Genomic DNA, 13,185 nt, shown 5'->3' with positions numbered 1-13,185 from the left:
TATTCTTATTTTCGGATGAGGTGTTCTTAACTGGAACATTTTATCATCATCCTTGCATGTACAATACTCAGAGACCCTAAAAATTCCATCTAGCCTTGAGCCCTTTAAACGTATAATTTCGTTGGTACCAGCCCTTTATGTCAATGTGACAGTTTCATGTCCCTGGACTTCCTGGAAATAAAAAGATATTATGGCAAGAAACTAGATCATGAGCTCTTAGTTGATGTCAGGTACTGTTACATTATGAAGCATAAAATAGTTGTGGGCAGTAGTTAGTCCCTTGGCGCCTCGCATCAGGAAGTTGATATGGAAACAACTCCGCCCTGCTCGCATATAGGTCTACTGCAGCTCTCTTCATGTATGTTCATGGCCAGTGCGGAGTATTAATGAGCAGGTGAGGTAAGTGTTTTGAGTGTTAGGAGACCTTTGCGAAGTGTGAACATTCACTCACAGCTACATTGAACCATGTACCTCTTCCTACCCATCCTATCCCCACCCCATGTCCCTCCACATAACCACCTCTCGATATCGAGTACGCCCCTGGACGTTTCAGGGTTGTCCCTGGCATATCTGTCACCCAATTTATGGTCAAGCTCAAGTGTCCTTGCAGCTTCATGTCCTTCAAGTTTCTATATACATGCCTGCAGCCTAAATTGTTCTGCCCACAGCCAACGTTAACTCAGGCACTACTGCAAAAGAAAAAATAGAAAAATGTCGTTGTCTAAAGGTGAGGTCATTTCACTTGTCCATTGTAGCTTGCGCATAATTATGCAACACTCTATGAAAATGGGAGAGATATCTGCATTTATCTCGTAAAGCATTATTTTGCTAGTAAGACCGAACGTTAGATAGCCTATATCGCCTTGGCATGATATTGATATATCCTAAGCCTAGAAACATGCAGTAGGCTAGAGGTCCTAGCCTAGTTGGACCAGTTGCGCTATACTGTACTTTCTGTATCTAGTGACTCATCACAAACCAGTACCTTTGGCTCAATAAGATTCATATATAAAATAATATTCCTGATTTGAAGTGAAGATAAAACCCAGGCCTTCACAACTGTAAGAAAGACTTGGTCGATTGGCTGTCAGTGTCAGGCAGGGGTTGAGGCAGAAATGGTACTGTAGATGTGGGTGTCCAACTTTTTAAATGGTTGTCCTACCTTTTTGTGGGCAACATGATGCCTGAGGCATCATGTGGGGGAAGGGGGGGGGGGGTGAAGGGGGACACGCCCCCTTAGAAAGTGCATTTCTGGGGTATCAGAGGGTAAAATGCAAGCTTTTTAGTCAATACAAGGTTTGATTGGTAAAATGATGGAAAGTCAGACAAAAAAACAAAACCAATATTGACATTGCTGTCGATCATTTCTGTAACTCTGTATAATTGCCTACTCTGTATTAAAAACTTGGGAAAACTTTCCATGGCTTCATATATATTTTGCAAGGCTTGCACAGAAAAATAGGCTTTCATTTTGCAAAACCGGCCATGCAAAAGAAGGCTGGACGGCTGGCTGCATAAACCCCTGGTGTCAGGACAAGGTACACAGGCATACACAATGTTAGCCCAATGCCTCTTATCTTCACTGTTAGTGTGTCAGCCCTGTGGTTAGCAAGGGAATCTTGCTAGCAGAGCAACTATATGCTTGTATAGGTCTAGGCTAGTACGTCATCAGCTAGATTTGATGATCAGATATGGCCAAAGTCAAACTACTGTAGTAAAGCTGCTTGGTCAGTTATATACTGCTTCAAAGGGTAAAATTATCTAATCACTGAACATGTGTCTGAAATTGGTACCACTAGTACGTCACCAATTGCAAAATTGTTCCACATTTGGAAAATTTTGTTTTGTTTCCCATTTCTCAGACCTGAAGCATATATATGTCAGAACTCTAATGAAGAGCTGTGCTCAAAATATAGCTTTCTCAAAGTATTGTAAGAAAGATAAGTTTGTGCTAGAAATTCCAGCTCAAAATATCCATGCTTGGGTTAGCCTAACATTAGCTAAAGGCTCAGTCAACTTCTTGCCTATGTGCCATGGATGCTCTTAGCTCTATAATCAAGCCAGGTCGGCTAAGACTACTTACCTAGGCTACATTAAAGTTACAGCGTGTAAAAGGTGAACATTTTATTTTCATTATAGACCTTGGTTTTCAAGTGTTTAATAACTTGTTTGAACCCCTTTATGAATTTGTTATAGGAATTTTCATCGTTGCTGCCAAAAGGACACCCTTTGGAGCCTTTGGTGGATCCCTTAAGAACAAGACTGCTACAGATCTCTGTGAAGTGGCAGCTACTGCAGCACTAAGGGAAGCCAACATCAACCCAGAATTGGTTGATTCAACATTCGTTGGCAATGTTAGCTCAGTAAGTATGCATGCTATGTGTATAAGTCTTTAATATTAAATTTGAAATGCCATGTGTGCTCCATTTTCAAAAATTATATCAATTTCTGTCCTCATTGTGAAGGCAGATAACAAGGCTAAATTGCTAGATCACGATGTCCTATAGCTAGGTGGCTACATCCTACCATATCAGAAGTAAGTTTCAGGGGCTGGTGAATAATTTGGTTACACCCCAGGTGCCCCTGTCATCTGTGCAAAAGAATATACTTATCATTTTCTGGGGCTATACTTCTAAATGTAAAATCAGGATGTTTTGTCAGCAAACTGTACTTTTGTGCCAAATGATGTGTGTACAATGACGATAGTCATCATGTCTCCAATACTGCCAGTAATTTTAACACATATCATTACTTCTGTGTTCTTCTATATATACTTTCACCTGCATTCAGTCCTCTGCGCCTAATGACCAATTACCTCTCAGGTACCCATTTAACCCCTGGATGGAGAAAGGCAATTGAGATGAAGCATCTCGCCCAAGGACAAAACGTAATGAACTAGTCAGGAATCGAACCAGCAATCCTTGGATTGTTAACATATCGTTATATTAACATATATATCATTAACATATTGTTGCTTCTGTGTTCTTATATACTTTCACTTGCATTCAGTCCTCTGCAGATGGCCCGTACATAGCCCGTCATGTCAGTGTCAGGGTAGGTGTGCCCATTGCCAGCCCAGCCCTGACTGTGAACCGTCTCTGTGGGTCAGGCTTCCAGTCTATTGTCAGTGGTGTACAGGTAAAATAATTATATATAAATACATACCTAGCCATCTCTTTTCTGCTAGTCTTGGTAGTCGTTCATATTCGCTTTGTTTTTGTGTATTGTAGGAGTGCACATCTTCAAGCAAACCCAGTTAGGTTTCTGTGCATTTCCTTTCACCTGAATGTGAATAATTTCTGTAATAACAATTTATGTTATGTTGTACAATCTCTTTTAGTAACAGTCATCCTTTGCGACACACTGTTGGTACATACCATCGGAAAATTCTCTTCTCATTTCTAGAGTATCTATAATAAGAGGCCTCTTACAACACCAAGACCATTGTATGTAAATTGGCCTAGCCCCATTTTCATACATAGTCAAGATTGGGAAAAAACATGATGTTATTGTCCATCTTCCTTAATGTCTACTAGTTAGAAGAAAATTACAAAACTTGAGTTGTAATTATCACAAACAACTGTTGAGTTTGGTAGTGTTTTGTTTGTACTGTAATCGAACAACATTTATGAAATCTAATGTAACATCAGAGATGATGGGAGTACATTGTTAATACCAAGCACATTTATTTAAATACACAAATATGTGTATACTGTATACATCTTTATGTGATTGTGTGTTTGTAGAGGAGGGATTCGGCGATTCTGACAATGTTTTTGACCATTGACAGACATTCTCCTTTTGTTCATGAAGGATATCCTCTGTGGTGAATCTGAAGTGGTCCTTACCGGTGGTGCTGAAAACATGAGCATGGCACCATACATGGTCCGTGGCGCTCGCTTTGGAATCCCATTAGGAACAGACCTAAAGGTACGGTATTAATCTCTCATTACAAATTATATATATCTGTTTCTAAACTAAAACTCCCTTCTCTTGACATTTAACTCTCCCGATACTTGTGTACAAGGAGGGTCAAATGGTCATAAATAGGTCAGAAAGCATGTTGATGCATGTAGAAGGATTTAACTGTTTCACCAGACCATGGAGCAAAGAATGAAGTAGAGTTCAAATTTTGTGTAGCAGTTTTGAAGTCTCTGACTTTATCCTCTTCTCAAATACTATGCCTCCTGTGTAAAGACCGATACATCTTAGGACTTGTATAGCAATATGACCCTTTTGAATAACATTTTGCCATGCGATATCGGAATAAATGATTCCCTGTGGAACGAGCCTTTCTTCCTGATGAATGACACATATCTCCAGAATAATGGCATCGCGGTAAAACTTCATTCTAGATAGCATCGCATCCACACAGCAAAGCAGACTAGGAATGAAACAGATCATATACATACGTTTTACATCTAGTGATGGCACCGCAGTAAAACCCATCATTCTAGATAGCGTCGCATCGATGTAGCAATACAGGCTAGGAACCAAACTGAAATCATGTACATATGGTTTGGATCGCAGTAAAACCCTTCATTCTGAAATAGATCATGTACATATAGTTTACATGTAGTAATGTCACCGCAGTAAAACCCTTCATTCTAGATAGCATCGCATCCACATAACAATACAGGCTAGGAATGAAACAAAGATCATATGGTTGACATGTCATTCAATGGACTCTTAAAATAATCAGTTTTACTTAAATTGAATGAAGACTAGCCCTACTCAGTCTAAATCATAAAAACTTGTAAGTACGAAGGTCTCGACACAGTCATGAATATCATATAACACATTGTACATGTCTGTAACATTTCAGGCCATTTTAGCGTTCATTTAAGGATGTGTGTATCTCTTTAAGCTTGTCATGTTATAAGCATCCTGTCGTGAGCGATGCTGTTTACTCTATGCCAATGTTAAACAGAGTTCCAAACTAAAGTGTTTGCTACATAATTGTAGCACTGTGCCATAATGTGCACTATTTCAGTGGTTACCAGTAAACCTTTGATTCCATTTAAGATCTGTATGTGAGCTCATACCAGCACTTTCCTAATACTGGGAACAAGCCAGACAATGTACATATAATGCAGTCTGCTCAAATGCTGGTTTTACTGAACTCGTCTCAATTTTGTCTTCTTTCCTTTTTTTTCCTGCTTTATTTATTTTGGCATGATACATGCATGTGTAAGAGTATTCTGGAATGATGCAAACCAAATTGTATCATCAATTACTTGCTTATAACACTTTCATTAAATAAACAAAAGGTTGTTAAAATTTGACCGTTTATTATCTCAAATTTGAATTATCCTTGACAGGTGGGTCGAAATTGTCCATGAAATTGCAATACAAAACTGGTAACATATATATCGGATTTGTTTCAAACACTGGCGGGGCATCCCGCTGTGTACCGTATGCTGTACATGTGCAAGATAAAAATTTAAAAAAAACAAAAGCTTTTGTGGTCATTTTCCCCATGAAAAGCAACAAGAACAGAACTACAGTCTGTATGTTTTGCTCTCCATAGAACTTTGACATATAGCACAGTGCTGAGCTTAATGTTTAAACGACTTGTTGCAACAGACAAAAGTATAGAAATTCACCTTGCTCATCTATCTGGCCCGTATTGGTCTTTGATCCCCCAGGTAATCAGTGAAGTGTGTGGTTAGAGAGGGTATGATACTTATGAAGCAAACAGTAGTTGTTGAGAGACATGACAGGCTACAGATACAGTAGTTTAATATCATATCACATGAAGATATTGGGATGATTTGAAAATCATAAAATCTCCTTTTGTAATTTCATGTAGTCGTTAATTTGCTGAACAAAGGTCTACATTCCTTTTTTTTTAAAATGTCTGGCAAACCTCATAATTTTGTTACCTTTTGTTGACTTCACTCTTATGTGAACCTCAAAAAGATGTAATATAACATAATATAACAGGTTAAAGGGCCAAGTAGGGCACATGCCCCATGGAAAGCCCAACCATAAAACAACCAGCACAGGAATACAATAACATTAAACTTGACTTAGTTTGTATTTTTTATTTAATTATTTATTTTCTTATAATACAGGCCTCGAAATTGGGGCTATTTTCTGGCTAACTGCGAGCGAATTTTGCTCTTTGTCACTAGAAAAAGCTTAGTAGATTTTTTTTAAGCAATTGACTTGCTTTATTAAATGGCTAAAGTTGTTAAAATCCTGGGCCTGTTATATAAAACACATTTTGGAGGAGGAGTAGAATGGGAGTTGACTGATATTATTATAGATAGTTTTGTTATTTGCAGTTATATTTTCCTCTTTCTGGAACGTTTTTGCTTGAATTGTTATTATTAAAGCAAAATCATGTTAATTTTCTTTTATTCTTGCATTAATGTTTTAGATGGAAGATGCTCTCTGGGCAACTCTTACAGACCTGCAGATTAAGACTCCTATGGGGGTGACGGCAGAGACCCTGGGTGCTAAATACGGAGTGACCAGAGAAGATGCTGACCAACTTGCACTAACCTCACAACACAGGTGGAAAGCTGGTGAGTCCAATATATATAGCTGTACATTCAGTTAATTGACTAGCTAGAATTATGCGAATTCATTCACAGAAATATGGACTTAAAATTATTTATACAAATTTAAAAAAAGCAAAGAAAGTGTTGGTCTTAATGTTCATTGGACCCACTGAACTCACAGAAGTACAAAGTCTGACGTTGGTCTTCCAGTTGAGCTACCCAGCCCTTAAATTGGTGGTCCTCTCCAAGTAATTATTTCCCTTTGGGTGGAAGTCAGGATGAAGCAATGGTGCTGTAAACAGGGTTGGAGATCCTTGCAGAGCATCTGAACCAGGTTTCAGGGACCTTCACAACTGCTGTAGGAAGTCTGGAAAATCATCATAAATTAAAATTGCAGGGGGTGGAAGGGTCGGGTAGGGAGGGGATGGGGTGAAACAATGCATTTTCAAAAATAAAAGGCTGCAATGTTTTAGAAGAGAGAAAAGATTTACAGTTCTAGAGTGTATCCTATTTGTATTTTTATTGTAAAGTAGCTGGATGTATCAGGAGTGCTATGTGTGTTCTTTTCCATGAACCACAGAGGGAATAGCTAGACTGTGTTCACAGGCAGTTTAACAAGGCAACCCTGTTGCCTTGCACCCTATGTAGATGAATCTCCCTGTTTCAATGTAATCTAGAGTGTCATTAACGGGAAGTATAGTTAGAGAAAGATGGCTCTCTGAAATTTCTGTATACTCCTGATAGATAGGTCGTCAAGAGCTGATTGGTGTTAGAAGAAGGAAAGATCTCACAGGAGCGTGTATTTCTCATATTTGTCTTGTTCATTGTATAATAACCCGATGTGTCAGTAGGGTTTCTGATGGAAACCTCCTGGAGATTAATTTTGATAAATTTATCTTGCTGTTCTCTATTCTTCTCTGGCATTATTTTAAATATGAGTCATCGGACTGCAGATGGAGCCTATTAGCTTCCTCTATCTTCAGAAGTATTTTACTAATCATTACTTTTTCTTGATTTGATCCGCTTTCATTTTTTCATTTGTTTGTTTAAAAAGGTTTTCAGTTTCATTTTAATTTGTTCACTACTTTTTCCCTCCTTTTTTTATCTCCTTCTTTACCTCCTACCTCTCCTCTTGTGCCTGTTGGTTGCTTTCTTCCCTCCATCCCTTGTCTACTAATCCCCTTACATCTATCTCTTTGTGTTCACCGTGCTCATTAATCTGTCTGTATTCTGTGCTTCTATTTGTCCCTTCTGTCACTTGTCATTCAGTCTGAAGAAGATCCTGCTAGGATCGAAATGTCAGGCCCACATACTTTTACACATTCTCTTAATACACATGCTCTTTAGTGGATAATAAGCAGTTTGCTAAACAGGTTTTTTTTTATTTTACTCTTTTCCTCAGCGAATGACGCAGGTTACTTTAAGCAGGAAATGGCTCCTGTGGAGGTAAAGACAAAGAAAGGACCAAAGATGTTGGACGTGGACGAACATCCTCGAGGAGAGACTACCATGGACATTCTTAAGAAACTACCTCCTGTATTCAAGAAAGACGGTTTGGTATCTGCGGGCAATGCATCCGTGAGTTTTAACCCAGCTTGAATACCTAGGGCCCATCTTACTCAAACTGGGATCCATGGACCCACCCCACCCCTAGGTGATCTGTGCAAAAGTCTTCGTCAGTCTGTCATAATAGGGTCCAATAAAAAACCCATCCGAAATGACTTTCTAAATTGAAAAAAATTTGACTTTGAGTTTAAACTGTTGCATTGGAAGCCACCCAATGTTCTCCCACATTCGTGATCACTAAAGAGTCATACAAATAACTGCCTGATTATTATTAGTGTTTTTAAACAAGGGTCTCCTGCCCCCCCCCCCTCCCTGCGCCCGGAAAATGTTTGTATGAGTGTCACGTTGTATGGAAAAGTTTGTGCATACTTCTTAATTTTGACAAGATAATATCATGAAATTTGCTTGTTATGATATTACATCAAAAAAGTCCAATTTTCCAATCTGCTCTACATTAAAAATGTGTCATTGTGACTTCTGTGCAGGGTATCTGTGATGGGGCTGGAGTTAACATCTTAGCCTCGGAGGAAGCTGTGACCAAACACGGGTTGACGCCTCTGGCTAGAATTGTGAGCTATAATGCGTCAGGATGTGACCCACACATCATGGGTATTGGACCTGTTTATGCCATCAGGAAAGCACTGGACAAGGCTGGACTGAAATTAGATGATATGGACCTCGTTGAGGTAACACAAGATATAAAGGTTTCCCAAGATATAGAAAACTTGTAAAAAAGTCATGGAAAATTGAAAATCAATTTGCAGGCTGGGAAGTGTAAAAGTAAGAGAAAAAATGTCAAAAGTCATGGGAAAATGGAATGAAATCTCTAAAACAGATTTTTTTCGCACGATGCTTCTTTGCCTCGTGAGGAATGTGACCAAATCCAACATTCTTGGCCAAGTTCATCTAAGTGGTGTATTTTTTGACAGAACAAAGTCATGGCATTTTTTATTTCCTACAATGTGTGTGAACTTGGAAACCCTGTGTAAAGTATGTTTTATTACAATAATTTTCTTTTTTTTCTTGTTTTATTGTAACATAATCTCTAACTATTAGATTATGGATTATGGTCAGAATGGTCATGTATGTGGTATGGGTTACTCTACAAACTGTACCATGATACAGTATACCAACAGGACAAAGTAATGTATGGCTCAGCAGGGCCAGTAAATTTAAAATTCCACTAGCCCTGCTGAATGTTTTGCTAGCCTTGGTATCTTGAACATGGAATAAGTAAAGTTAATGTTTTCTCAATGTGCAAACAAAATTGGTTAAATTGATAGCATAGATTTGATTTTTCTAGAATCTGCTATGAGCAGTAACATCTTCATCCCTGCCCCTATTACAAGCCAGCTGGGAAACCCACTAGCGGCAGGATAATTTTCAGAAAAATATAGCTCTCTTTTAAGCAGATCAGAGTTTTGGGATGTTGTATTCATTATTATCAGTTTATGGATGAATACTCTAAATAAAGGATTGTTATTGTACATCAATAGACTTCAGTATAAAAACCTCACCAAGAACCAATGAACCTATTGCCATAGTTTTATACACCACAATCAGACTTTGAGTTGATAGTTATTTATGCTGTATCTGTTCTTTAGGTCAATGAAGCATTTGCAGCTCAGTTTGTCGCTGTTCAAAGAGAACTGGGTCTTGATATGGACAAAACGAATGTAAACGGTGGGGCTGTTGCAGTAGGTCATCCTGTCGGTGCCTCGGGTGCAAGAATCACAGCTCATCTCACTCATGAATTGAAGTAAGTTCTGTTTTATCTTCTGTTCCTTTCGTTTTGTTATCAAGAATCTTCTGAAGTATCCGTCGCATTTTACAAGCCGATCTCCAAGTTCAGGCTATTTACTGGCTAAATTCCAGTGGGTTTTGCTTTTAGCATATTGCATTTTGCAAGCAACAGATAATAAGAATATAAACACATGGCCAAATTGGTAAACAATCGTCATTCTTACGATAAATCAGTTTCCAATGGTCAGTAAAAGAATCCGATTGATGTCCGTACCTAACATTAGCGGTTTATGACCGCTTGATTATCAGTAAATAGTATTAGGTTGCTCTTAAGTAGTAAATTGTAGTGTGTTGTAACTCGGTGCTGTGGCCGAGTGGCATTTGAATCAATGAGGCTTAGCAATCCGGAGGTTCTGGGTTCGATACCCGGCTTGGTCATAGTAAGGTTTTCCCATCTGAAATGACTTTCTAAGATATGAAGATTCCAAATTTTAGTTAAAATGTTGTATTGGAAGCCACCCGATGTGTAAGTTTGTAATCAAATAGCCCTTGCGGGATTCTCCCACATTTTTGGTCTCTTAAGCCTCGTAAAAATAACCACTGATTTTTATTGTTATTAAAAAATGCCAGTGACAACTTGATTGTTGCCATTAGATTTTCTTCAAGCACTTGGCATTATTTTAGTAGCTAAAATTGATAAATTCTAAATCTGTTAACCACTCAATGCTTGAATCAGATTTGAGCAGTTTGGTGGTTGTGAATTTATACCACAAAAGTACTTTTCACTTTGTTCTACATTGTTTATGGCTTTGCCATCTTCCTTCTTTAAGTTTTCCTCTGTGTTGTGTGTGTTTTTTTTTTTGGGGGGGGGGGGTTAGTTGTGTAGGGTACGACTTTTAATCGTGGTGCAAATAACACCTTTGTAAAGAAAGACTTGTTTGTCTAACTGCTAACTAGACAATGTGCCATTGTTTTTCTGACTGCTACCATTGGCTATTTATCCAATCATGCAATGACATTGTGCCTTTAGTACCTCTCTGTGTTCAATTCTGTGAGTGTATTTGTACTGAAATGCTTGCCGTTAAATACCCTGCTTACACTTCTTCAGAGTTTATCCTGTAAATGTCTTGTAACATGAGACTCACTGCTTCTTTTTTTCCTGTCTAGACGAAGAGGAGGAAAGTACGCTGTTGGATCGGCCTGCATTGGTGGTGGACAGGGCATTGCAATCATTCTGGAAAACATCTACTAGAGACTTGCCATCATCAGCAATGCCAGTGTTTATGCAACTAATCAGTGAGAGAATGAATCGATGATTAATCAATACAGCGAAGTATTCAGGTCCCCATCGAGAGAGGATATTATTCGCTGGTGACAGAAACCACCATACTAAATAAATATAAGATGTGCAGTCTTCATTAAGAGAACATCATAAGAATGAGATTGTCTGGTTGGGCATCTTGCTCAATCACTAACCTTTGTTGGCACAGGCTAATGTTGAAGTCTTGGTAAAACATAATGCTTCGTTACTGAGGACTTTAAAATCGAGGCTAGTTACAGTCTCTGTGCAATTCATGTGCAATTCATGTGCACGGATTGTTTGTGCGTAGATGCGTCTAGCAAAAAAAAAAAACATGTGCATAGGTATGATTCAATTGGAAGGAATGTAGACTTCACCATGAACCCATCAAACCATAGAAAGATTGTCATTATGATCTTAAGAGTTCAGCCATTCTTCATGGGAATGTTTATACGCATTCCTAGTACTCGTAATGAAAAAAATGATGGTTCTGTCCATTATTCAATTGTTTTTATGGAGTAGTATATTCAATAATGAAACACTGTGAATAACTTGAACCTTTGCAAACCCTCGTAAATATGGTTTGTTTTAATTTGTCAAAACATGCAATGTTTGTTCACCGTACAAGTATTATTCCACTAGACGTATGTTGTGAAAGGAAAGGTAATGGATTGACAATTAAAAATGGGCTTCAAATTAATTGTGTGTGTTTATCTTGTAACTTTTTTGTCTGTTTTGATACTTTGGTAGAAGATGAATCTCTTTTTCATTATTATCACAAAAGAAAACTTTAATACTACAACATGATATTCGATTGGTCTGGACTGATATGAAGAACCGTAATGATCCACCACTTTATGCATGTTCACAGTTTCACATCTTATATTGGGGGCCCCTCGTGATGGAATACCCAGTGACAATTTTTATTCCAGTCCGTCCCTAACCATAAGGTTTGTAATAGCTAAAGACTGATGTAATTCCACCTAGCTAAATACTTATGTAATTCCACCTTGAAATGTTATTAGATTGTTTCTACGTATAAGAACATTAGGAGCATATCATACATATTTCTACTCCTTTCCACAGAGCCATACTCCATAACATTTAGAGTAATTCATTCTCTCATTTCGTTACATCTGTACTTGGAATCTGATACCAGTTGTGATTCTTTTCTCACATGACTTTGGCATTGTTTGTTATTTTGTGATATTGTTTTCTCAGATTGTAAAAAAAATGTCTCAGAAGTATAAAATATATAGTTATTGATCAAACATACACTAATTGACACTTGTTGTTTCTCTTAACACTTTTCAGTGGTTACATAAGTAGCTACCTGGGTGGTGGGGGGGGGGTGGAGGAAGGAGAGGAGAGTTGCTGAAATGAGCTAAAGTAGATTTAAGAATGGGAATGGATGTAGTTCCATAGAATAGATTGGTGAATTACGTACACCGAGGCGGTTTAGGTGGAAATTTCTCGTAGTATTGGACCTCATGTTCATCTGATCAGGTACGTAGCCAGGGGGTGGGAGGGGGGGGTTGAGCAGTGGGAGAAACTGCTACCACCCCTTTCAGTGTCGAAAAAATGTTAAAAACCGTGTTTTTTTGTTGTTGTTTTTTTTTGCATGGTGTTGCCAGTGCTCTTTTGATCTTGAAATCTCGTCAGCTCCGTTCACTCGATTATAATCGTAACATTCAGGCCTACTGATTCAGCTACTTAGTTTGGCAGATGCACTTAGCTAAATTTAGCCTGTAGCATATAACAAGCCTACAGCATATAACAAGCCTACAGTTGGCCACTGCGTAATAAAATACATATAGCCTACCTAACTGCACTCTATGGAATGTCACGAACCATATGCACAACGACGACGACAACGTGCGTTCTCATCCTTTCTATGATTCGTCATAAGTTGTTGCACGGACAGCGTGTTATGAAGCTAAGCTAGCAATCGTACGTGACTCGCGCTTGTTACAAATAATAACTCATTATTACACTGCGATAACGATATTTGTGTTTAGGCCACCGAACATTTGGCTGTCTTACAATATATGAAAGGTTATATTGTCC

The 13,185-nt window shown here is 38.3% G+C and overlaps 1 protein-coding gene across 1 annotated transcript; it reads left to right on the top strand.

The window, feature by feature from the left end:
- The first annotated feature begins 570 nt into the window (after nucleotides 1-570).
- LOC139982037 (3-ketoacyl-CoA thiolase, mitochondrial-like) lies at nucleotides 571-12,393 on the top strand. The gene is made up of 9 exons (XM_071994538.1): nucleotides 571-727; nucleotides 2,197-2,363; nucleotides 3,010-3,138; nucleotides 3,814-3,930; nucleotides 6,386-6,533; nucleotides 7,912-8,087; nucleotides 8,561-8,761; nucleotides 9,680-9,834; nucleotides 10,986-12,393. The coding sequence occupies exons 1-9, from the start codon at nucleotides 712-714 to the stop codon at nucleotides 11,068-11,070; spliced, it is 1,194 nt and encodes a 397-aa protein (XP_071850639.1). The 5' UTR covers nucleotides 571-711; the 3' UTR covers nucleotides 11,071-12,393.
- Nucleotides 12,394-13,185: the final 792 nt, after the last annotated feature.

The sequence above is a fragment of the Apostichopus japonicus genome, chromosome 16 (assembly GCF_037975245.1).
Source record: "Apostichopus japonicus isolate 1M-3 chromosome 16, ASM3797524v1, whole genome shotgun sequence".
In the NCBI taxonomy this organism is placed as follows: domain Eukaryota; kingdom Metazoa; phylum Echinodermata; class Holothuroidea; order Aspidochirotida; family Stichopodidae; genus Apostichopus; species Apostichopus japonicus.
The sequence above is the reverse complement of the archived record's forward strand: the minus strand, read 5'-3'. Positions and strand labels throughout refer to the sequence as shown.

Coding starts and splice junctions, on each gene's coding strand:
- LOC139982037 (XM_071994538.1), top strand. Junction 3,931..6,385: donor CATTAGGAACAGACCTAAAG/GTACGGTATTAA, acceptor TTAATGTTTTAG/ATGGAAGATGCTCTCTGGGC. Junction 9,835..10,985: donor CATCTCACTCATGAATTGAA/GTAAGTTCTGTT, acceptor TTTCCTGTCTAG/ACGAAGAGGAGGAAAGTACG.